We start from the raw sequence: 26460 nt of genomic DNA on the forward strand, positions 1-26460 counted from the left end.
GCACAATAGGGCTGTGAATCTTCTCACGACGGCCATCTCACGATTCGATTCAGAATCGTGACCCCCAAGAATCGATTTAAAGAGATGGATTTCCCTTTAAATAAAAATCACACCCCTGTGTGAAGTGAGCGGTGCTATTTATGAATTCATTTCATTAAGCGTCCTGCGCAGCTTGGCCAATCATGTGACCCCATGGGCGTACAACAAACTGTGGGCGCTTCGCCGCTTTGTGCCAAGATGCAGGTCAGATGTAGGTCAGATGTAGGCCAGATGTAGGTCAGATGTGGGTCATGTATTTCTACTATGTATTTTGTTACTGATGTTTTGTGTGTGGCTGTAGCAGGGGTGAAAGCCCAAGACAAATTTCCCTTGGGGAATAAAGTTTACCTTGACCTTGAGTCACTCGTTTGTATATTTAGGTTATGTCATGTGCAACTTCAAAGCCTACAAGCCAAACAGAAATGTAACAACATGACTGGTGTCTTGCATGCGCGCACCTTTGTGCAAGACACCAGTCATGTTGCCATACCTTAGCTTTTTCTGAACTGACACCACTGGGTTTTGGCCCTTTCACACCAAAGAAAGAATTCTCCATCTCATCCATTAGTTTTTACATTTCATTCATACAACCATGTCAGCCTGCCCTCACTACTCTCTGGTGCCAGGGACACGCACACAGAACACATTGAAATACTTCTATGTTCTCAAAGCCTGTGCAATAAAGGTCTGGCACAGAAATAGTCCTCTCAAACATCAAACTGTGTAAATGTATGAAGCAGTCAGTGCCATGTCCATTATGGTCCAATAGTAGCCCAAGTACCTATTGCACATACTGCCATACTATAGCACAAAACACTTGACAGCAGACAACATGTTGACGTTTTGGTTAACGGTTATGCATTACAAAAATCATCCTGTATAAAACCAATCATCCAATAATACCTACAGTAAATACAGTAAATACATGTGCAGATACAGTAAATACAGTAAATACAGTATATTCAGAATATGAAATGTGTTCCAGGGCGGGCCACAAGAAAACTCCACAGCCAGGGGTCAGATTTGGCCCACAGACCTCCAGTTGAATATCACTGCTCTAGAGCAATGATTATTTACTAGAGCTTTAATTTAACACCTCTTTTAACAAAAGAATGTAACCAAAGTTTGATTTGGGCGCCAGGGGTTCCAGGGGGGTCCCCAGCTAAACGAGGAACACTTTAGACATTTAAGCCCTTTATATTTCAGCTGTTCGAAAATAGTGAATTGTTTGTCCAAAAAAAAACAAAAAAAAAACACGTTTTGATTATAATGACAACATTGTCTTATATAGTATTACAGTTTGCCATCTCTCTTACAAACAGCTAAAACTCCAGCTCGCTGTAAGAACTCGCCCAGCCAAAAGCTCCCGTCGGTCTTTCTCTCCACGTCGTCACTCACTCACGGAGACATCGGGAGGCTCTTGTAGCGTCAACAAACCTCCAGACGTCTACTATATAACAGTTCCCCTGCTTTCTGAGGACAGATCCTTCCTTTCCCCCCGATGATGTATATTGAAAGTTGGCCAATTGTTCCATCAAACTGCCAGAGTGCCTTCTTAACAGCAATTCTAAAGTTATCACCACCAGGCCCTGTCAGCTGTCACCACCAGCTCCACAGAGTGAGCGCAGATCCATTCTAATCCCCTCCACAAGACGCCAAGTCCGGGATTCACATAATGAGTCAGAAGGGTTTGTTCAGAACACTGGACTAAAACTACAGTATGACAAAGAATGTTCGTCGACTGCCCTTTTTCACTGACAGGGTATCTCCCTATATCTCAGGGGTTTTCAAAATGGGTGGGTGCCGCGAGATCATTTGATAATATTTGGAATTTATTATTATTATATTATTATTATTATTATTATTATTTATTATTTCAGAAAACAAAGTGTACATTAGGCTTCGGTTGTTCGAGACTTCGAGTGTCCAAGATTGAAGCAAATCTTTAGAAATTATCTGAATCACATTTCATGCTACATGCACATAGGAATGTGGTTCAAGTGTGATTAACAGAAATCAGTTTCCCAGGTGATTACGTTTCCTAAGCTTGATTAAAAAAAGAAGAAAAAAAATCTTTTGATTACAATTTGATCTGGGCTGCCAGTCTGAACAGTCCACCTCCACCAATGTGTTGTCGTTGTCGGGTGGAAAAAACCGTGTATGTCCAAGACCGTTCGTTTTGTATTCATCATTTTAAAAATGAACTAGACTATTGAAAACAGCCGATCTACAAGCACACAACGCCTCGCACCGCAAGGCGTTGTGTGCTACTGTGCTTGTAGATCGGCTGTTTTCACTACTTTTGTGCGACAGCCTTGTATGATGAAGCAGGGCTTTACTTGGTGAAAAAATGTACAAACTTGAAACTTGGAGATACGAGGTTTCTGCCCGACAGCGACGATACACACCACAGATCGCTACAAGCATTCATCTCCTCCTCTCGCAGGGGTTGACACTAACGGTTGCCTGACTCCCCGTCGCAAGTAAATTAAACGTTCGGTGAAACAGTTTACATTCAGGTTGCCCGACGGCCTGCAAGTGCATTTGAGTGGGGAAGCAACAGTCTTTTGCTATAAAAACAAAACAAGATGTCTGTGTGTGAAATCTAAAATAAGTCACATTGTATAGCTGTTGAGATATTTGGCATAAATATTGAGGTATGTCCTCCATAGTCCACAGCCCAATAATTCACAAGTAGGGCTGTCACGGTTATGACATTTTACATGACGATTAATTGTCACTCAAATAATTGCGATTAACGATTTAATTGTGTATTTGTCGTTGACAATTACATTTCTGTTTGGCTTTTAGGCTTTGAAGTTGCACATGGTAGATATGACATAACCTAAATATACAAAGACATTACTGACATATTTGACAATTTTATACTTAAAAAAGAACATTGATAGTGGAAATAGCCGATCTACAAGCTCACAACGCGTCGCATCGAGCTTGTAGATCTGCTATTTACACTACTTTTTGAAAGTGTGTTTGTAACTATATTAACATTTCTCAACATGGAAACGATTATGACGATTATGCAAAATAATTGCGATTACCTAAACTAATTGTGATTAGACGATTATGTAATAATTATGACAGCCCAGCACATTCACAAGCAAATAAAACCATTCACCATTTACTTTTCTGGCAAGTGGACATGACCTTTGGGCAAGTGGACATGACCTTTGGGCCAGTGGAACATGACCTGCCTCTGTGACAGTAACCTTACCCACCAGGCTTTCTGAGAGAAAGCCTGGTGTTCGTTCACAACAGCCTGTTTGGTTTCCGCCCAACGCGGAAACCACTAGAAGAAGCGGCGTCGCTCTGATTTGGTTCCCTCCGTTTGAATCCCTTTTAAAATGCTCGAGTAGCCTAGTGTAGTCTTTCCAGTCGCTACGAGTTGGACTAAAAAAAGATGCATAGCCTATACCAAACAATTTTTTCAAAAGCAAAACTACTCCGCATCAAGGAGTTTATTAGGTAGGCCCTAGTCTCGCGTGGCCAGACGGTTGCCTCCGCGATTTGGTCAAATGCTCCCAGCATACAGTCTGGCAGACCGGGGAAGAAATGATGAGTGCGAAGATGAAGCGGAAGTGAAGCCCCCACGTCACTTCCGTTTCCGTCTCACATCACACACATTTATCATTATATAAATACAAATCATATAAGCGTGTTTAGCTTGCTGCTTAGCAGAAATGACATTTTAAAATATATTTTTTTGAACGTTAATGCCCGTTTTCGATACTCGCTGTTCGGGAGCTGCTGTTCCAGACTCTATATAGCATTCAGAGATTGTGGCATAGTTGTCTGGCTACGCGAGACTAGGTAGGCCCTAAAAGTATGTCCTTGAGTGCAGGGGAATTATTTTGGGTTAAAACTGTTTCCGGTGGATAGTTCCGGCCAAATTGTAGTCCTTTGAGTACTACAACATGACGTTTTGTGGTTTCCGCTCCAGACCGGTTACAAGCCCGAAAAGTGAAGTGATCCAAGGCCGGCTACAGACCTAAAGGCACAAAAACGAGTGCGTGTCGTGGGGGGGAGGCGGGGGGCAGACACAGCACAATGCATTCCGGATGGGAGTCGAGTGGTTTGAAGTCGAGTGCGAGTCGTGTGGTGTTGTGTGGTTGCGTCCAACTTGCTCACGACTCGCACTAGACTTCAAACCACTAGACTTCCATCCGCAATGCATTGTGCTGTCTCTGCCCCCCGCCTCCCCCACACAACTCTCACTCAACTTGTGCGTTCCAGTCTGAGTGCAGCCCCAGACTACTGTGACGGTCACTTTTCATATAAGAAGTATGCTTAAAAGAATATATATTTAATGTTTAAAAGTTTCCAAACATTTTCGATATTTTTCTAAATGATTGCTGTATCAACACATTTTAGAGGGGACACCCTGGAACTCCCTCAATGACCTTATTGCTACTGAATGCATGGATATCATTCATCATTAGTGTTATCATAGCAGATCTATATATTATGTAGCACCATACAATGGAACAGATAGGCATCGTTAGCTTGCCTTGTAGATCTGTTCTTTTTGGCAGGCAACATTAACAATCCTGCGCGATAGAATCATGCAAAAAGATTCCACCTGGACAAAACCTAATGAATCTCTTCTACTCCAACCTCACTGCAGATGCACAAGCTTTGAACAGGTGACACAAACACCACATATCAAAACAAATGAAACCACACGTGTCACCTTCTTTAACTGAATACTTGGTGACGATGCCATTTCGGAATCAATTTCTGTTGTGTGCCTGGAAGATGCTGTGCTGAATCTGGGCAACTGATTTTCCCCCTTGGGATAATAAAGGTATCTATCCATCCATCCATCCATCCATCCATCCATCCATCCATCTATCTACCTACCTACCTATCTATCTATCTATCTATCTACCTACCTACCTACCTACCTACCTACCTACCAACCTATCTATCTACCTACCTACCTACCTACCTACCTACCTACCTACCTATCTATCTACCTACCTACCTACCTACCTACCTACCTACCTACCTACCTACCTACCTATCTATCTATCTATCTATCTATCTATTTATCTATGCCAAAATGACTGAACAAAAATGTCAAAGTGACATTCTGCAGGAAAGACAATACGGCCCTACTACCTCTAAACTAAAGGTAGTAAGGGGAACATAAGAAAGTCTGTGAAGTAAATCGTTACCAAGAAATGTCTTCACCAATGTGTTTCTAAAGGTGTGTAATAATATGTACTAAAAGGTTGAAATTCAACTCCCGGGGGAAACCTCATGAAAACATTTATTTGGGTTTGTGTCCCATTAACTTTACTATATATAGGAAAAAAATACAAAAAATAAATCTGCTTTAAGTCACATGTGAGGGGTCAAACCAGGGTTTTTTTCATGATGCTGAAGCCATTGCAAGCATTTGTTTTGCACGAAAAACATTCCATGGGCTACAAATGGCCCCCACAAAATGGTGAAAAGTGATGATTTATCACTAAACCATCATTTTGTGGGTCCGATTTTAGCCCAAGGAATGGATTTTGTGCAAAGCAAATGCTTGCAATGGATTCAGCATCATGAAAAACCCCTAGTTTGACCCCTCACATGCTACTTAAAGCAGATTTATTATTTGTATTTGTTTTCCTGTATAGTAAATTAATGGGACACAAACACAAATCAGTTCTTTTAAGAGGTTTCCCCCGGGAGTTGAATTTCAACCTTTTAGTACATATTATTACACACCTTTAGAAACACATTGGTGAAGAAATTTATTGGTAACAATTTACTTCGCAGATTGGTCAAATATCTTATAAAATCCCCTTACTAAGGCTCAGCAAACCTGTGCTAATTGAGTTTGTTTTTAGTCACCAGCAAGGTAGAAGACACTACCCCACGATCTGCACTTAATCCCTTTCATTATTCAACTTCTATTACATTTTCATGTTGCAATATGCCCGGCATTCCTGTCATCAGCAACAGAGGGTTTTTATTTCCACGTATTTCCTACAAGATGAAAAGAGGAATCGAAGTCCAATCATATCTAACTAATCACTCTGTGGTGCCAACTAGAAAACCAGCGGGCACCAACAGTGTCTCTCTCCCCAATCTGTCAGACTAACTGTCCTATCGATAAAGACATGAAAGCCCCCAAATAAATCCTAAAAAATACATACCGTTACTGTATATACATTATACATACCGTGCAGACATACATGGACACATACATTACATAGTGTATAACAGGGGTCTTCAACAGGGGGTCCGGGGCCCCACAGGGGGGGCCGCCAAATCCTTGTGTGATAGGATTTTCTTTTTTTTTAAATGAACAACTTGAACCCTTGCATCCCTATATACTCTGAGGAGAACTTTAGCCAAAAATAGCAGATCTACAAGCTCTCAGCGCCGTTGAGAGCTTGTAGATCAGCTATTTTTGGCAAATAGGTTTGGTGTATAGGTAAAGAAATGCAGGCCAGTACAGAGTGAAAGGTCAAGTTTAGTAAGTATCGCCGATTTAAGATTTTAAGTGGTTAAGTCAGGGGTTGACACTAAGGTCTCAGAGGCACTTGTACAAGAGGCAAGTACAGGTCATGTTCTACTTGCCCAAAGGTCATGCCCACTTGCCCGAAAAGTAAATTGTCCGTTATAAAATGATAGTTAAAGATTTTAATTACCACTGAATTTAACTTATTTCTTTACTTTCTGGGCCTGTGTGATAAAAAAAATGTCACACTTGTCTTCAATACCTCCAAATCCAAATACCTACATACTGTAGCTATGATTGAATATGTCTATGGTTTCACACAGAAGCCACAGTAAAAACAGCACATTATAGGTAAATAGTGCTCTTATTTTACATTCCACAGACAAGAAGACAGATCGCTCTGGCCACGTTCAGGTGTTTAGACAGATATCTTGTGTTGTGTTTACAGACGTTTGTGTCCCCTCTCAAATAGTCCATGGGCCAGACGAGATGTCGGTATCAAAAAGGTGGCAAAGGTTATCATGCATTTTATAAAAGCTCTATATCAGTAGATTATATTTTGGTATGATAACCCTTTCTTAGACCCAGCTAAATTGGTGTTATCAGCCGCTAGAGTTGGTGCCCCATTAACTTTACATTACAGGGGAAAAATCTAAAAAATAATCTGCTTTTAGTAGCATAAGAGGGGTCAAACTAGGGGTTTGTCATGATGCCGAATCCATTGCAAGCATTTGTTTTGCACAAAAAACATTCCTTGGGCTATAAATGGCCTCAGAAGACAATGCATGTATGGGTGTGCATTCATGTTAGTCAGAGGCCTTAGGGTTTTATTTCTCGTGCTAATCAGTCTAAAAGCGCCAAATTTTGCACAGATGTAGCCCAGGGCATGCTCTAATGATTTAGCTTGGGTGCCCGAGTCGGTGACCTTCGGGGTCGCCACAGCTCCAGAAAAACAATGGTTTAGTGATGAAAAGTGATGAGTCATCACTTTTCAGAGTTTTGTGGATGTTTTCTGGAGCCCGAAGGTCACCGACTCGGGCGCCCTAGCTAAATCATTAGAGCATACCCTGGGCTACATCTGTGCAAAATTTGGCGCTTTTAGACTGATTAGCATGAGAAATAAAACCCTAAGGCCTCCGACTAACATGAATGCACACCCATACATGCATCATCTTCTGAGGCCATTTATAGCCCAAGGAATGTTTTTTGTGCAAAACAGATGCTTGCAATGGATTCGGCATCATGAAAACCCCCTAGTTTGACCCCTCTTATGCTACTAAAAGCAGATTAATTGTTTTACCTTTTTTCCTGTAATGTAATGTTAATGGGACACCAACTCTAGCGGCTGATAACACCAATTTAGCTGGGTCTAAGAAAGGGTTATCATACCAAAATATAATCTACTGATATAGAGCTTTTATAAAATGCATGATAACCTTTGCCACCTTTTTGATACCGACATCTCGTCTGGCCCATGGACTAAAATGAGCACTTGCCCGGTCGGGCAACCTGAAAGCAAACTTCACCTGCCCTGACGTTTTATTTACCTGCCGGGGGCAGGTGGGCAAGCCTTAGGGCCCTATTATGATCCAGGTCTTATGCCTTATGCCTTAACTTCTTTACCTTTTTTTCACTATTTTGATTTTTTTTTTTTAAATACTTCAAATGCTGATCTACATCTGCACGTTGTGAACTTGCAGATCAGCTATTTGAAATATTTAAAAAACAAAAACAAAATAGTAAAACAAGGCAAATAAGTTAAGGCATAAGGCATAAGACCTGGATCATAATAGGGCCCCTAGTGTCAATGCCTGACAGTTAAGTGTCAAACAAGTCTATGAATCTATCTATGAACTCGATGAGAATCTCTATCACACATTTATACAATATGTAGAGGGGGTCCCTGCTTTATCTCAATTCAATTCAATTGGCATGACATTTTACAAATGTTGCCAAAGCACAAATACAATTATGACAAAAACAAACAACATAATATAAATCAATGAAATTACAGTAGGAGGAGACGGTGCGGTAAAGTAAAATGTTGTATACCAGTACATGTACATGTGTCCTACTGGTTGTCCCTTTTCTTGTGACAGGAATTGACATATTTTGCAGCTAAAACTGCACATTCTTTCTGTTCTCCCAAAAGGAGTGGCAATGTCTCTTTTTCTGTCATATTTCTGAATTCTGGGCAAATTATTTCCATTTTTTGGGAAGAATTCCTCCCTAATGTTAGTTTGTGTATTTTCTACATGGTGTTAGGAAGTGTAATTGTGTCTCTACAGCTCCCTCATCACAATGACAGCACAGCCTCTCCTCTCTGTCTGTGTCTGCCCTTCTCTATCGCCAAGCCATGATCACTCAGCCTGTACATTGTCAATGTCTTTCTCAGGTTTTTGTCAGTTACTGTGCTTAGGTAATCTGCCACAGTGTACTGTCTGTTTAGGGCCAAATATGTTTCTAGTTTGTGTTGTGATTGTGTAAGTTCATTCCAATAATTTATCTATTTATCTTCCCTCTCAGCTAAGGGGTCCTTGGCCTGAAAACGTTGAAGACCCCTGCTGTATAATATGTGTATATACCAGGGGTTTTCAAAGTGGGTGACGGGGCACCCTGGGGTGCCATGATGGCAGTCCAGGGGTGCCGCAAGATCATTTTCTAATATTTTGAATTTATTTGGACACTTGAAAAAATATTTAGTATCATTTTAAACTTTTAAGTACAAAGTTATTTTCAGTCAGTTCTAACCCAAATGGCTATTATCTCAACGTTTTCCTCGCAACATAATCACTAAAATATTGTCATTGTCGGGCAGAAACCTTGTATCTCCAAGTTTCAAATGTGTACGTCTTTTGGTAAAGCAAAGCCCTGCTTCATTAGCCTAACTGCAAGCGTCAGACTCTATCACACACTTCGTTCAACAGGGGGTGATGTTGTGCAGTCTGGTTTATTAACCAGGCTACTGCTTCATCATACAAGACTGTCACACAAAACTAGTGAAAATAGCCGATCTACAAGCACACAACGCCTCCCGATGCGAGGCGTTGTGTGCTTGTAGATCTGCTATTTTCACTAGTTTAGTACATTTTATAGATGATAAATACAAAACGAACGGTTTTGGACATACAAGGTTTCCACCCGACAACGACGATATGCTATAAATATAAGGTGCTGGGAGTGAAATTTATAATGTATGGGGTGCCTCGGATTAAAAAAATATTCATGGGGTACCCTGAGACAAAAGTTTGGGAACCCCTGGTATATACATACTGTATTTACACACACACACACACACACACACACACACACACACACACACACACACACACACACACACACACACACACACACACACACACACACACACACACACACACACACACACACACACACACACACACACACACACACACACACACACACACACACGAAAACAAGTGGATGTGATTTTTTCCCCCTTTTTTTATCCCGAGACTAACAACACAGTCCATCATTGTTCAAGCCTTATTGTACCTTGAACCCTGTCCCTTCCCCTGCGTTCATTCATTACATAAATACACATTTAATCTCCTCCCCCCTCCCCTCCCCCACCACCTCTACTACTCTGAACCGGTGACTGACAGACAGTCACACTATATCATCATCATCATCATCATCATCAACACATGCTGGTGCGTGGGGTCAGGAGGATGCATAGAGAGAGCATCATCATCCCTAACAGCTGGATTACATACATTACTGTTCCTCATGTCACTCTAATAGCCTACACTTCATACTGCATGTTAACCCATTTAGAACGGGGTACACATTTTGTGTATCATTATTTTAATATTTAACTATTGAAAAATAGCAGATATACAATACTGTTATATTGTTGATGATGTACTGACATATTATCTTGTTTATTATTGTGATGTTATCTGCTGATTGTAAGTCGCTTTGGATTAAAAGCGTCTGCTAAATGCCTAAACTGTAAACTGTAATACAAGCTCACAGCGTGGCACCGAGTGCCGTGCTGCGAGCTTGTAGATCTGCTATTTTTGAAAAATCGTGAAAATTAGAATTTTGACCCGATTCTATAAAAGTATTTTGAATCCTTCTATGAATCCTGTTTCTATGTCAGCAATCTGGCCAGCCATCGTCAAAGAAAAAGTCCTTTTCACTTAAAACTGGAGCTCAGTTAGTCTGTTCTTGAGAGACTACTATGTCAGTGGTTCTCAAACCTTTTCATGTGAAGGACCCCCAAAATGATATGTATTTGGCCACGGACCCCCCATCTCAAAATATCTAGTTTCCGGGACCCCCCAGAAGCAAAATTTGAGTTACAAACGTTTGCTTTGAAAATACATACATTCAAAGATTTGCACACATTTTCACGACTTTTTCAAAAATAGCAGATCTACAAGCTCGCAGCGCGGCACTCGGTGCCGCGCTGTGAGCTTGTATATCTGCTATTTTTTCACTGGTTAAAGCATTCAATAATTCTAGGCCTAAATAGGTTAACACCAGGGCCTTACAGAGAATCTCACATGTCTCTTTACCCACTAGATGTTCTAGAAGTGTGTCCGTGGTGGTGATGGTGAGATTAATAATAACTCCCCCAAGCTGTATTATGGAGGATTAAAAATATGTCATCGTCAAAAAGCTTAAAACGTTATTTAGCTCGTATGGTTCTCAACATGGGGTCTGGGGCCCACCCCGGGGGTCATTGATGATGGGGTTCCAGGAGAGAGAGAGAGAGAGGGGTGGGGGGGCTCCCCCGCTAAAATGACAGTTGGAAACCAAATGGACCCCTTATGACTGAGTCTAATAACTCAAAGAACCAGGTGGACCTAATTGTTTTGGCATTTTGTATACTAGTCTCAAATAAAATAAACTGAGGATTTTTTTTTTGCAGTGAAGATTGGGGTGCCAGAGATGAAAGATCCAAAAATCAAGTAAATCAGGGGTGGGCAACTTTGATGATGGCGAGGGCCACTATATTTCCACCAAAACGCATCGCGCTGCGATGTGTTTTGAGCTTGTAGATCATCTATTTTTGCTTCTTTTGAATTGGAATCCTGAATATTTTTTTGTTATTTTTGAATTGGAATCCTGAAATCTAACATTTTGATTTAATTTCCAACACATTTAGTTATACTTATGTTAACTTTATGAACTTAAATACAAATACATTGGACATACAAAAAAAAAAGAAAAAAAGAAAAAAGAAAAAACATTTTAATACCAGTCATTAAGCTACTAAGATAGTAGCAGGTCATGTTTGGAATTCTAACAGCTGAAATCAATAATATATTAGTATTCCGGTATTAACCTGTGGGCCGTGAAGGTGGGGGCCGCATGTGGCCCCCGGGCCGCCAGTTGCCCATGTATGAAGTACATAATCAAACAGTTGGAATTAAAAAGATGTACAATCACCAGTCATCAACACATCCATACAAAAGGCTAAGACTTTGTCTTGTCCGTAGCACATTTTAGATTTTCTGTTTCACACGCCATTCTATTAGAATTCTAATGTTCTCATTTTGATCACAAGACCAAATTACTGAACTGAAAGTCTCCAGGTTTTCTTCAGAATAATATATGACACTGATTTACAAGGACACATCAGGGGTCCACAAGGGGTCCACTCCACGTGGCTCTCAAACGTTGTATTTTCAAGGACCCCTGTACAGACCTGTTATGGTCATTAACTCTCAAATACCTGGAACGCGCCTGAGTCGCGTTAGATTTTAACCACTTTAACCATTATTTTATGCTTTAACTGCGAGCTTGTAGATCTGCTATTTTTGAAAAATCGTGAAAATTAGTGCAAGTCTTTGAAAATATTTGACCCGATCTTTGACCCGACTTCCAAATCCTTCTTCTAAATCATGCTGTTCTCAAACTTTTTCATGTCAAGGACCCCCAAAATTACATGTATTTGGCCACGGACCCCCATCTCAAAATATGTTGTTCCAGGGACCACCCAGAAGCAAATATTAAAGTTACAAATGTTAGCTTTTAAGTAGATATATTAAAAGACTTGCAAAAAAAATCATGATTTTTCAAAAATAGCAGATTTATAAGCTCGCAGCGCGGCACTCGGTGCCGCGCTGTGAGCTTGTATATCTGCATCTGAATGTCTCTTTGTCTATCTGTGCTGCTTATTATGTTGTTAAATTACATTAAAATAACTACAAATGCAACATTTTACAAAATGGTTACTTTAACAAGGTATTATAATTATATTCTCCACACTTGTATTCTCCCCATCTTGACAAAATGGTATATTCCCAGGTTCCGCAGGTCAGCTGCAATGCATTATTGTTAATTGTGGCACTTTTACTAACATACTAAGTTTAGCTGCACTTGAACAACCGTTCCAGCAGGCTGCCCAAGAAACCATAGAAACAAGGAAAAAATAGAATGTACTTCTTAAAATAAATGTATCATGCCTGTTGCTAAGGTATGGCAACATGACTGGTGTCTTGCACGCGCGACACCAGTCATGTTGCCATACCTTAGCTTTTTCTGAACTGACGCCACTGCTTCAGCTACCAAAAGCCAAACGTCTAGTTTAGCAGCACCCTCACCTTCATTCACCTTCATCATGCCCACGTTATGTTGTCTATAAAACTACATAACTAGTTTTATAACTTAGTTGTATAGCTATTCTTTGTTTATGACAGCTCCTATGAACTGAGTTTGTATGAATTGAGTACAAAGAAGGGGTTAACGTTAAGGGACCCCACTTTCAACAAGCCATTGAGCTTTCTTGTGGTCTTTTAAACTTTTAGTACACCTTGTATTTATCAGTGAACTGAACTGTGCTGTCCTGTACCCTTTCCTATGCGAACTTCTAATAAAGTATTCAATCAATCAATCAATCAATCAAGTTATAGAACCATAAGATTGATGCACAACTAGTAAGTAGTAGGCTACCTCACAAATAAACACACCAACGAAGTTTCTTTTTTTAAACTGCACAAAAAAGGGACAAAATAAAACAAAAACTATAAAACCCGGGGTTTCTACCGTATCACTGTGTTCTTAATGTTATATTTTGAATAGTTATTTTTAGTTAGATTAAACTTCTTACCTTTTTAGAAGAAACTTTTGTCTTATTGTTCTGTTTTTGTGTTGCTTTGCTTTGCTTCCTGGCATAAAAAAAAGATCACGCCCAGCGGAGGCATTTCCCGGCGTGTGATTGGCTGGAAGGGGAGTCAAGACGCGCTCTGATTGGCGGAGAGGAACGAGCCCGACTGACGGGACAGGAAGTGGCGGCTGAGGCCTCGAGACGGGTTTGTACTGCGGCGGTACCACGGTGTCGCGCGTCATAAAAAAATAAAAAAATAAAGGAAAAATAAATCCAATACATATGCGATAACAGCTTGTAGATCTGTTTATTTTATTTTTAAATAAAGATCAATGTTTTTATAAGATGTACCCCCGATGCCAAATGTGTAATTTGTGTAAAACCTCTTGTATAATCTTATTTTCGGTAACGTGTAAACATGATTAAATGTGTTTAAAACCCTAATCTAACCCAAATTCATTATCTCTTAATGTTTATTATTATTATTATTATTATTATTATACACACAGACTTTTTAATCTACAGTCTTCCACCACACTCATTATTTTGTGTCCACAAGGTGGCGCCAAAGATGGCTCGAGAGTCAAGTAATCTGTGTACATGTATTTCATTCCCCAGGTGCATAATTAACAGTGTTGAAAAAGCCAGTGTTGTTTATATGAGATATAATGTTGGAACAATTTGGCATCAAATACAGCATTGTAAAGTAGCCTACATTGTATGAGGGAGGCCACTGACTGTCCCTTAATGTAGTCAGTGGTTCTCAAGGTCCAGGGACCCCCAGCGGTCCAGGGTCCAGGGACCCCCAGCGGTCCAGGGTCCAGGGACCCCCAGCGGTCCAGGGACCCCCAGCGGTCCAGGGTGTCCCCAGCAAAATTACTTAATATAGTGTCACAATCGTTTTAACCACTTAAAGCATATTATTATACTTTGGCTATCAAAAAATAGCAGATATAGAAGCGCATACATTTTCGAAAAAGTTTGACAATTTGTGCATACTTTCGTGCTGGTAGATCTGCTATGTATAAGAAAACTTTGGGGTACATTTTCTTTTCTTTTACATATTTTTGTAACTAAATCTTTTCAAACGGGGTTCCCCGACCAAATACATTAATGTGGGGGTCCTTCACTTGAAATGTTTTTTTGTTCTCAGCCCAAGGAACCCCTAGATGAGAGAGAGATGAAGCAGGGAGCCACATATGTCATATAAAATAGTGTTACAGAACTTATACATGGATAGCTTCATAGACTTGCTAGAAAGCAACTATCATCAGTGGTGTGTTGGATTCATGTTAGCGTGTATTTTCAGACATTTAACCTCTTCAATACCCATCAATACTCAGTAAACTTACTTGACCTTTCACTCTGTGCTTTGTCTACTCTCTACAAGCTCACAATTGCGAGCTTGTAGATCGTCTATTTTCCCTAGCATGATGCTAGGGAAAATAGGTGCTAGTAGCATCCCCTCGGTATAGAGATGCTAGGGTTCAAGTAGTTAAAGGACCATTTCACCTCTGGGACAACACGATCTTATTTTATTGTTGTTTGGGACACTTCGACACAATCCTGAGTACGTTTTTGTGTTTAATCTGTGTTTTTAGATATTTTAGTATTTCAGCATGACTAGCGATGCATTTTGCATCATCAGTGATGCGTTTTGCATCATATGATGCAAAACGCATCACTAATACATGCTGAAATACTAAAATATCTCAAAAAACAGATTGAACACAAAAAATAACTCAGGATTGTGTTGATCGTGTCCCAAACAACAATAAAATAAGATCGGGTTGTCCCAGAGGTGAAATGGCCCTTTAATATTAAAAACATGTTTTATCCCATCAGACATAAGACAAACCAAAGTGTTAAAGACAGTGTTTTTTTATTCATAATAGACAAAAGAAAAGTCATAGTGTCTTCTGGGGGAGGTCTTGTCGGTGGGCTGGGCGGAGCCTCTGTGGTTGATGTGTTTGACGAACTTGAGCGTCTCCTTGTCTCTGTAGACGAGCGCCAGGGAGTTGTCTTCAGGGTGCACCGTCAGGAGCTGGAAGGAAGGGGACGTCACCATTTATTGAATGCTTTAACTATTGAAAAATAGCAGATATACAAGCTCACAGCTTGTAGATCTGCTATTTTTGAAAAATCTTGAAAATTTGTGCAAATCTTTGAATATTTTGACCCTTCTAAATCCTTCTAAGGTTTTTTTTTGCTATTTTTTAATATTTAAAGCATAAAATATTGCGTAATAATGTGTTCAGGCCTAAATGGGTTAACATGACATTTAATTGTGTACATAACCTAAATATACAATTTGACAACTTTATACTTAAAAAAGAACATTGATAGTGTAAATAGCCGATCTACAAGCTCACAACGCGTCGCCATTTACACTATTTTTGAAAATAATTGAAAATATATGAGCATTTTTCAACATGGAAACGATTATTACAAAATAATTGCGATTATTGTGACAGGCCTACACACGCGCACACGTGCGCACACACGCACACGCACACGCGCACGCACACACACACACACACACACACACACACACAACACACACACACACACACACACACACACACACACACACACACACACGTCATGCACAGTTCATTTTGACAGCAAACCTTTATGCAGTTTTAGTCATAAGCATTTTGAATAAAATGTAATTTAGTCATAGTCTTTCGAATATAAATGTATTTGGTTTTAGTCATGTTTTAGTCATCTGAGTTTAAGTCTAGTTTTAGTTGACAAATAGTTGACAAATACAGTTTTAGTTGACAAATACAGTTGATTTTGACGACAAAAATGTATTGCTGAAGATAGCCGATCTACAAACTCCAAAGAGTATAAAATAAATGGTATACAGTAAATAGATCTCCAAGCTGACAAGGCATTGTGAAATGACTTTCTTTGTTGTTGTTTTTTTTATCTTCACAAACAGTGAAAATGTTGCAAATGTTTTTCCCAGGGTTCAAGCAGCTCTCACCTCCTCATCCTCTTCATTGGCAACATAAGAAGTGAAGCCTCCAAACTCAGCTTGTCCGTCTAAGAGAGAAACAACTTTCAGTCATCAGATCATATTAACACTTATGTTGCAATGATTTTTTCCGGTCAATGTCCCGCGATGCCATGGTCTCCATAGACGTCCATGTAATTTATATATACGGATCGTGCATGCCCATGCCTAGATGATGCACCACGTGTGTGCACACTGTTCACAGCTTTCAAACAAAAAAATCCGCTTGGAAATCCGTTCAGGCATTCATGATTTATCAGCCATTATGTTTTCTTCAGATGTAAACAAACATGGCTGCCATGTTTGAAAGAATGGGTTGGTATGGGGGTTAAACATGCAATTTTGCGATCACGATCATGCCTAATACATTTCTGGAGGTCCAAAAAACTTTTTTGAAAAAAAAAGAACTTTGAAAAAAAAAAAAGTTTTTTCTTCAAAAACGGCCCAAACTCGGGAAACTCGGGGTTGGCACAGGGGTGGTACCTTTTCAAACTCGGGAAACTCGGGGTTGGCACCAGATGTGTTAAAACCCCTTCAGAACGGGTACACATTATTGTGTATCATTATTTCATGCTTTAACTATTGAAAAATAGCAGATAAACAAGCTCACAGCGCGGCACCGAGTGCCGCGCTGCGAGCTTGTAGATCTGCTATTTTTGAAAAATCGTGAAAATCTTAATTTTGACCCGATTCTGTGTCTTTTGAATCCTTGTAAGGTTTTTTTTTTTAGTTTTTTGAATAAAAAAAAAAATCAATAACCAAAGACAATGCATAGCAATTTTTTTCCAGGACCTTCCAGGACCCTTGATCAATTCCAAAACTTTTCCAGTACTGGAAAAATATGTTTATAATTTGTAAATATTTCCAGGAATTTCCTGACGGTGTGAACCCTGGTTTCTTGGACTGACCGGTGCATCCAAAGGGCAGGATGAGGTCCAGGGCGTACTCTGCTCTGGCGGCCTCCGCATCGTGCAACAGCGTGTAGGCTCCGTGAGACCACCGCCGCAGCTCCCCCCAACACTCTGGCACACTGGGCTCTGAGGACAGGACACAGGGTACAAGGTCAACTAAAAGCTCCCCCAACACTCTGGCACACTGGGCTCTGAGGACAGGACACAGGGTACAAGGTCAACTACAAGGAGATCCAAGAAAGCCTTACAGTTTATTCACATTGGAAACCTTTTTTTTAACAGATAGAACACAGTACCATTAGTCCATGGGCCATACGAGATGTCGGTATCGGAAAAGGTGGCAAAGGTTATCATGCATTTTTGAAAAGCTGTAGATTATATTTTGGTATGATAACCCTTTCTGAGACACAGCTAAATTGGTGTTATCAGCCGCTAGAGTTGGTGTCCCATTAATCTGCTTTAAGTAGCATATCGGCCGGACTACACCAAGCCGTTTCGCGCGCGTCAGTGCGTATGCGGGGCGCGCGCGCGTATGCGCGTTTTGGATAGATCCAATATATATCAATTCAGCCGGCTACACCAGGCGTACGGATTGCGCGAACCACGGATACGCATTCCCTAAAAATAGGATCGGTTCTATTTTTTAAGCAGGCGTATGCGTTTTGTACACAGACTATCTGGTCTCCCTCACATATACTCCCTCCTTGGTGTAGCCTGGAGCGTTTACGCTTACGTGAGCGTCTTCACGGACAGTACGCGCGTATGCACAAATCTTTTGGTGTAGTCCGGCCGTATGAGGGGTCAAACTAGGGTTTTTTCATGATTCTGAATCCATTGCAAGCATCTGTTTTGCACAAAAACATTCCTTGTGATAAAAACGGCCCCACAAGACTATGGTTTAGTGATGTTAGGTTTAGGGTTAGGGTTAGTGTCGGAATGGAGACATGTCGGAAAGGAGACATGTCGGAGTGGAGAGATGCACCCAAATGGGTTAGCACACAAACCTTTGTCTTTGGTTCTACTGGAGGACTGTGGATCCGTCACGGACCCCGTGGCCTCTCCCCCGTCCCTGGTGTGGTCGTCTGGCCGTTCGCTCTGCTCTTCCTCCTCCTCCTGCTTCTCGTCTTCATCGTCCTGGTCGTTAGGACAGAGGTCTTTATCGCCCTCATCGTTAGGACAGAGGTCTTCATCGCCCTCATCGTTAGGACAGAGGTAGTGCAAGCTGAGGCCCGTGAAGTTGGACAGGAGGAGGAAGAAGGCTTCCGAACGCAGCAACTCCCAACACGCACTCACACACGGAGGCAGCGAGTCCACCGACGCGGCCTCGTAGCATCTGCACACACACACACACACACACACACACACACACACACACACACACACACACACACACACACACACACACACACACACACACACACACACACACACACACACACTAAACATGTATTCAAATAGGTACATGTAAGCCATTTACCATGAGAGGGAGGGAGTGGGTTGTTGGCTGATTTACCACTGTTTCAGGACGGCTTCGCCTCGTGCCACAACTCTGGTAAATTGCTTTTCTACCACCATATAAATGAAAGAAAACACAGTTGTAACTTGCAAGGATCTTTAGTTACAATCATTAATTGTTTCAGTGGGCGGGGTCCGTGGGCCAACTCAAGGTCCCCATCCGGAACGAATGGGGGGTAAAAGTCATTTCGGGGGTGAACTACTCCTTTAACAAATACCTCTGTGTGCCCATGTTCTTAGCTGCTTCCCCTGCTATACTTACACCATGTACAGTTGTATGAAACACTTTTTTAAAAATACATATATTCAAAGATTTGCACACATTTCGCAAATCTTTGCAAAATGCAGCGCGGCACGCGGCACTCGGTGCCGCGCTGTGAGCTTGTTTATCTGCTATTTTTCACTGGTTAAAGCATTCAATAATTCTAGGCCTAAATTAAACTTCAACATATGAAAAAAGAAAGCCAACAGGATATATACGGGACGATGAACTGAGTGAAAGGTCTCACCTCTTGTTGGGAGGACCTCGTCTGGACCACTGGATGTCCGCCGTCTTCAACTCTTCACTGACCGCCATGAACTTCTCCTCCTGATGATGACACAACCCAGGTCAAAAGGTCAAACAACTCAACTCTCATTAGTGGCGTTTCCATAAAGCCTCTTAATGCCCATTTACGGCTTATTCGCTAAATCTTTTTATGGAAACACTTGAAATTGTGAATAAACTTTCATTATCCGCAAAAAAAATTATCCGCTTGGAGGATGTGGATTTTGAGGCTTTATCGAATAAACTAAATGCGCATTTGTGAATGGAAACGGGTCAGACAAAAAACGTGAATACATTATGACGTTCTGGGTCCATATCGTCCGCCAACTTAACACTTTCCCCTGCCGCTTAACGTCCATTGTATAGCGTTTATAGCCCACAAAACAAACCGGTTGTTTGTTACACACGGAGTGACACGGACCGTGTGTAAATTCCTCCCGTTTTCACCTCCCGGAGTCAAGCCATCCGTGGCTAACCCTTCCTCATCACCAAAAGTGGCCAATCTACAACACAGCAGCTGGCATCCGCGTCTCCGCGCAGATCGGCCACCTTCCAGAGGACACTGAAACTTGCAGGAGACACAGCAGTCAGACGTGCACTGTCGTGCAGTGCTCCCGTCTCGGTTCGGTCTGAAAAAATCAGCCCCGATCAACCCATGCGACCGTCGCTAATTCGAATGACACCCGCAAATGGAAACGGGCTAAATTCACTTTGTCTTAACTCATTTGTAGCCAATCCCGAGAATACTCGTGAAAAATACTCGAGTATTTAGAGTGCCGATCCCGAGTATACTCGCGAAAAGTACTGTATATAGAGTAACGGTGGCGTTCTTAGCCTAGGGTCCGTTGGAAACGATTGGCACGATTGGACTCGCAGATTCATCATCATCACGGATGCACGTGCACAAAATAGTAATCCCTTAACATGGAGGCCGACGGCCGATCTCATCTTTAATGTCCATTATCTCCAAACAACACTTTTAAAGCCAAGGATGGCATTAGATTCTCGCTAATAAAACACATGTTGAAAAGCATCGATCCGCCATTACACAACCGCATGTTGACGATGATCGCTTCCGGTGAATGACGTCATGACGTCAAACCGGAAGTGTTTACGCTATGGACTTCTGGCCATCAAAATAAGACAACGGTCGCGGATGCAGGCTGCGGGAAGCACGCTGGACATTTTAACCCGTTAATTTCTGGAGCACAAAATGGGTTAATACGCATTTCTGATAATTCGCTTCCCTATTTTCGAATAAGCTTATGGAAACATGGCTACTGTCACATCACAACAGAAGATGGATGGATGGATGGATGGATGGATGGATGGATGGGGAGCAGTTTACCAGAAGGAAGTTCTTGAGCTGGATCTCAGAACTCTCCTCGAACTCCTCCTGGATCTGTGTCTGGTAGCACATGTCCAGGTAGGTGGGGTTCACCCACTCCAGCAGCAGGCTCTCCTGTGTGCAAACACCACAAACTGTTTTTTTACAATGATTGTGGATTACATTCACCCATTCACACGCACGCACGCACGCACGCAAGCATGCACGCACAGTCGCACACACATTCATACACTGTTTGTGGTGCTGGAAACAATGCAAGGCAACCTGCTCATTAGGAGCAATTAGGGGTTCTTGCTCAAGGACACTTCGACACCAACTCTGGTGTATGACTTCTTTGTAGATCAGGGTTCCCCAATTAGTTTTCCCCAAGGGCCGAATTATGTCTAGGGTACCAAGCCGAGGGCCACAACATTGAATCATGTCTAGGGTACCAAGCCGAGGGCCACAACATTGAATCATGTCTAGGGTACCAAGCCGAGGGCCACAACATTGCAGGGGGCGACGGTGGCGTTCCCGCTACTCCAGCGACAGTTCAGATATCGTCGTTGTCGGGTGAAAATCTTGTCCAAAACCGTTCGTTTTGCATTTATCATTTTAAAAATGATTTAAACTAGTGAAAACAGATGATCTACAAGCACACAACGCCTCGCACCGCGAGGCGTTGTGTGCTTGTAGATCTGCTGTTTTCACTACTTTTGTGCGACGGCCTTGTATGATGAATCAGGGCTTTACTTTGCGAAAGAACATACACATTTGGAGATACAAGGTTTCCGCCCGACAACGACGATACACTAGTGTTGTTGCTGCTCTTATACCACCATTATTACTGGGGTTGGTGGGGGCCAGACAGTAGCCCCCCGCGGGGCCACAAATGGCCCGCGGGCCGCCTATTGGGGAACCCTGTTGTAGAAGCTACACGCAGACACATTGGCTGAGTTAAATAAAGGCAAATGAATACATCAGCCGAGCTCTAGACCAGTGGTTCCCATATCTTTAAACAAAAGAGAAATTAGACTTGCCCGGGACACAAACTAGTGAAAATTCACATTGCGTTGTGAGCTTGTAGATCCGCTATTTTCACTACTGCTTAAATATGTGTTTATAAAATAATATTTTTTATAATAAACATGATGTACTGTAGGAAACAAAAAATTAAGGGACCCATAAAAATGTGTCCCCAACCCACAAATGAGTCCAGACCCAGTATTTGGGTGCTCTGACCAGGGGTCAGCAACCTGTTTGCCATATTTTGCCATATTTGTATTTCCTTGATATTCTCTGTGCCATATTAACATTATGTTTAATTATGACCAAATATAAATATGTCCAACAGATTGGGATTGTCTCACAATTGTCTCACGATTGGCTCACAACGCCTCACAACGCGAGGCGTTGTGAGCATGTACAGTAGCTCTGCTATTTTCACAATATCTAACTCTAATATTTGAAAATTTGAAAAAAGGTACTAAAAAGGTCTTTAACTCATCTACTGCCATTTTGAATATGCCGTCTTTGGGATTTCCCTGCCATAAGTCTCCATAGACTTCCATGTAATTTATAGTGCACAGATCATGCACGCCCATGCACAGATCATGCATCATGTTTGTGCGGGCTGTTCACAGCTTTCAAACAAAAAAATCCGATTGGAAATCCGTTCAGGCATTCTTGAGATAATAGCCATTATGTTATGTAAACAAAGATGGCTGCCCTGTATGAAAGATGGGGTTGTATGGGGGGTGGAACATGCAAAATCGCGATTGAAATCATGTTTACTAGATTTAATGGGGTCCAAAAATAATTTTTCAAACATAATTTGGGGACCCCTCTGGGGGTTCCGACCCACAGGTTGATCAGAGCATGAATGTGTCTGAATAGTGAGGGGATTAAGGGGAGCAAATGCTAATTTCGTGCAATTTTGACTTAAAGCGCGACATTTTGCACAGATGTAGCCCAGGGCTTGCTCTAATGATTTAGCTAGGGTGCCCGAGTCTGCGACCTTCGGGGTCGCCACAGCACCAACAAAACTCTGAAAAGTGATGACTCATCACTTTTCATCACTAAAGTCGATGGGAGCCCAACTTGATTTGGCCGCTGTGGCGACCCCGAATGTTGCAGACTCGGGCGCCCTAGCTAAATCATTGGAGCATGCCCTGAGCTACATCTGTGCAAAATTTTGAACTTTTAGACTGATTAGCACGAGAAAAAAAAACCCTAAGGCCTCCGACTAACATGAAAACGCACCCATACGTGTATTGTTTTCTGAGGCCATTTCTAGCCCACAGAATGTGTTTTGTGCAAAACAAATGCCTGCAATGGATTCAGCATGATGACAAACCCCTAGTTAGACCCCTAAGATCCTCCTTAAATACCCAGGAAAAAAAAGTAATTCTGGGTATTTTCCTCCTGTATAGAAAGTCAATGTGAGCCCAACTTGATTTGGCCGCTGTGGCGACCCCGAAGGTCGCAGACTTGGGCGCCCTAGCTAAATCATTAGAGCAAGCCCTGGGCTACATCTGTGCAAAATTTCGCGCTTTAAGTCAAAATTGCACGAAATTAGCATTTGCTCCCCTTAATCCCCTCACTAGAACGAGCCTCACATCTCTGGGCAGGTGAGGGCTCCTCGGGACGGGCGTCTCCACGTAGCTGGCGGGACGCTCTAGGGACGGCCCGTGGAACCAACCGCTGAGGGACAGGCGACACTTGTCCTCCGACAGGACCTCTGCCACCTGGAGGACGTTATGATTATGACACACAACCACGGGGGGGAGAGAGAGGCAGAGGAGTTCAACTTCATGCATCGTCATCATCACATGTCCAAAGCTTTTCAGACTTTCAAATTCACGAGCAGCAAAAGTAGTAGATTGACGAGATTGAAATGCGGCGCGGTTTGGAGCTTGTGGATCTATCAGTTAGATTCTATCTGTTAGGGCAGGGGTGGGCAACTTTGATGATGGCAAGGGCCACTATAATGTCCACCTTCACTCCAGAGGGCCACATTGCATATTGCTTACGTCCTACTTTGTCACTTTCTAGTATCTCATACAAAAGAAGCAAAAAATAGAAGATCTACAAGCTCAAAACGCATCGCGCTGCGATGCGTTTTGAGCTTGTAGATCGGATATTTTTGCTTCTTTTGAATTGGAATCCTGAATTATTTGTTGTTATTTTTGTATTGGAATCCTGAAATGTTGTAACAGCTTAAATCAATATTATATCAGTATTCCAGTATTAACCAGCGGGCCGCATTAAGTGAAGGTGGGGGCCGCATGTGGCCCCCGGGCCGCCAGTTGCCCATGTATGTGTTAGGGTCTTTTTTTTTTTTTTGCCCCTTTTCAGACTGTTTGGAGAAAGACCACGTGGCCTACTGTCGCATAATGTTAAACTTTGTGGCGTGTCCTCCCATCTTTAAGTAAAGATTCTGAGGATTTGTACTTGTCACTCTTACTCAAGTACTGGGTTGGAGTACTCTATCTATCTATCTATCTATCTATCTATCTATCTATCTATCTATCTATCTATCTATCTATCTACTCTGTCCATGTCTGGATCAGAGGTTTCTGCCCGACATGGAGTTAGGGCATCATGGGTATTAAAACATGTACAGAGGTGGACAGTAATCAAGGTACATTTTAGTTGCGTACTGTCCCCAAGTACAATGTGTTTTTAGTTTTTTCCTTTTTTTGCAAGCTGTGTGTAAAATTGGGACTCTTAAGTGTACACATGTAACACAGTTAACTATAGCATATCATATTTATACAAATTACATTTGTTTTTGTTTTGTTTTTTAGAATGGAAGGCTGTTTGTTACCTGGTGAAAAGATACTGGTGAAACTTCAAAGAGGACCAATGTGTTCCAAGATGGTACAAGAGACTTGGCTACCTTCTCTGGCTGGTAGTGACCTGCCGATAGGGACAAAAACACCTCATGACTCTTGAGTGGCCTCTAGACCTGCTGCACATATAAACAGAGCTGCAGAACAGGTACACATTATAGTGTATCATTATTTTATGCTTTAACTATCGAAAAATAGCAGATATACAAGCTCACAGCGTATTTGGCTGTAAGCCTAAACTATCAGATAATCTTCATTTAACCATAACACCACTGTTTCACTTGAGTGAATCAATCAATCAATCAATCAATCAATAAATCAAACAATCAATCAATCAATCAATCAATCAAAGAGTCAATGAACCACTAAAGCACTTAGGAGCAAGTTACTTCATTTTCAGCACACAATAATTCATGAAAAGGTCCATTTTAGGTGAAGTAATGACCATGTAGGAAAGGTTCCTCACTATATCTACGTTGTACTTAGGGCTGTCCCGATTATGCAATTTTACATGACAATTAATTGTCACTCAAATAATTGCGATTAACTATTTAAAAGTGTTTTTGTTGTTGACAATTACATTTCTGTTTGGCTTGTCGGCTTTGAAGTTGCACATGGCAGAAATGACACATAACATAAATATACAAAGAAACGACTGACATAGTTGATAACTTTATACTTTAAAAAGAACATTGATAGTGGAAATAGCTGATCTAGAAGCTCGCGATGTGACGCGTTGTGAGCTTGTAGATATGCTATTTCCACTATTTATTTTAAATGTTTGAAAATATATGAACATGTTTCAAAATGGAAACGATTATGACGATTATGACAAAAATAATTGCGATTATGTCAAATAATTGCGATTAGACGATTGTGCAATAATTGTGACAGGCCTCGTTGTACTGTAAACTGTGTACTCACACACACACACACACACACACACACACACACACACACACACACACACACCCACACACACACACACACACACACACACACACACACACACACACACACACACACACACACACACACACACACACACACACACACAATATACATACATCACTTGTGGGGACATTACATAGACTTCCATTCATTTTTATGCAAGTCCTGTGGCCTTACCCTAACCTCTATCCCTAAACCTAACCCCTAACCCTAAACCTAACTGTTGTGGGGACCTACTATTTTGTCCCCACACTGTCAGAGGTCCCCTGCAGGTGACTGTGTGAACATGCGTTTAGTCCCCATAAGTATAGCTAGACGCACGCACACACACACACACACACACACACACACACACACACACACACACACACACACACACACACACACACACACACACACACACACACACACACACACACACACACACACACACAGACAGACAGACAGACAGACACACAGAGAGTGTCACAGCTCACTGTCTGTGGTGTACAGGTCCAGGGTTCCTCCGTCGCTGACGGTCCATGGAGGGACCAGGTATAAGATGAACGCTATCCGCCTGTCGTCCAGCTCATCATCATGACACAGGAGAACATCTGGAGGAGACGATGTTGTAACATCAATGGAAAATATTATGGCAATTCTGTTTTACCACCGACTGCATCTCTGGTTCAGTGGGCCATTGTTCGTTCAGCATTTAAGCCACATTAGGCCTAGAATTATTGAATGCTTTAACCA

General features: G+C 41.7%; 3 protein-coding genes across 3 annotated transcripts in view; 1 reads left to right on the top strand and 2 right to left on the bottom strand.

Moving 5' to 3' along the window:
• tradd (tnfrsf1a-associated via death domain) overlaps positions 1 to 13651 on the bottom strand; it is a 29669-nt gene extending 16018 nt beyond the window's left edge. The window contains exon 1 of the mRNA XM_080729722.1: positions 13602 to 13651. The gene's annotated coding sequence lies outside the window, so the exon portion shown is untranslated. The remainder of the gene's footprint in view (positions 1 to 13601) is intronic.
• Positions 1 to 26460, top strand: part of cog4 (component of oligomeric golgi complex 4) — a 182080-nt gene that overhangs the window by 107160 nt on the left and 48460 nt on the right. The gene's annotated exons all lie outside the window — the stretch shown is intronic.
• Positions 15464 to 26460, bottom strand: part of ogfod1 (2-oxoglutarate and iron-dependent oxygenase domain containing 1) — a 28870-nt gene continuing 17873 nt past the window's right edge. Inside the window, exons 5-13 of the mRNA XM_080729708.1 lie at positions 26202 to 26318; positions 24750 to 24841; positions 23539 to 23667; positions 20942 to 21055; positions 19556 to 19635; positions 18536 to 18864; positions 17529 to 17657; positions 16591 to 16649; positions 15464 to 15642 (exon numbers count right to left, since the gene is read on the bottom strand). Of these exons, the coding sequence (XP_080585834.1) occupies positions 15481 to 15642; positions 16591 to 16649; positions 17529 to 17657; positions 18536 to 18864; positions 19556 to 19635; positions 20942 to 21055; positions 23539 to 23667; positions 24750 to 24841; positions 26202 to 26318 (1211 nt within the window). The 3' untranslated portion in view covers positions 15464 to 15480. The remainder of the gene's footprint in view (positions 15643 to 16590; positions 16650 to 17528; positions 17658 to 18535; positions 18865 to 19555; positions 19636 to 20941; positions 21056 to 23538; positions 23668 to 24749; positions 24842 to 26201; positions 26319 to 26460) is intronic.

This window comes from Nannobrachium achirus (genome assembly GCF_963921795.1).
Source record: "Nannobrachium achirus genome assembly, chromosome: 7".
Classification (NCBI taxonomy): domain Eukaryota; kingdom Metazoa; phylum Chordata; class Actinopteri; order Myctophiformes; family Myctophidae; genus Nannobrachium; species Nannobrachium achirus.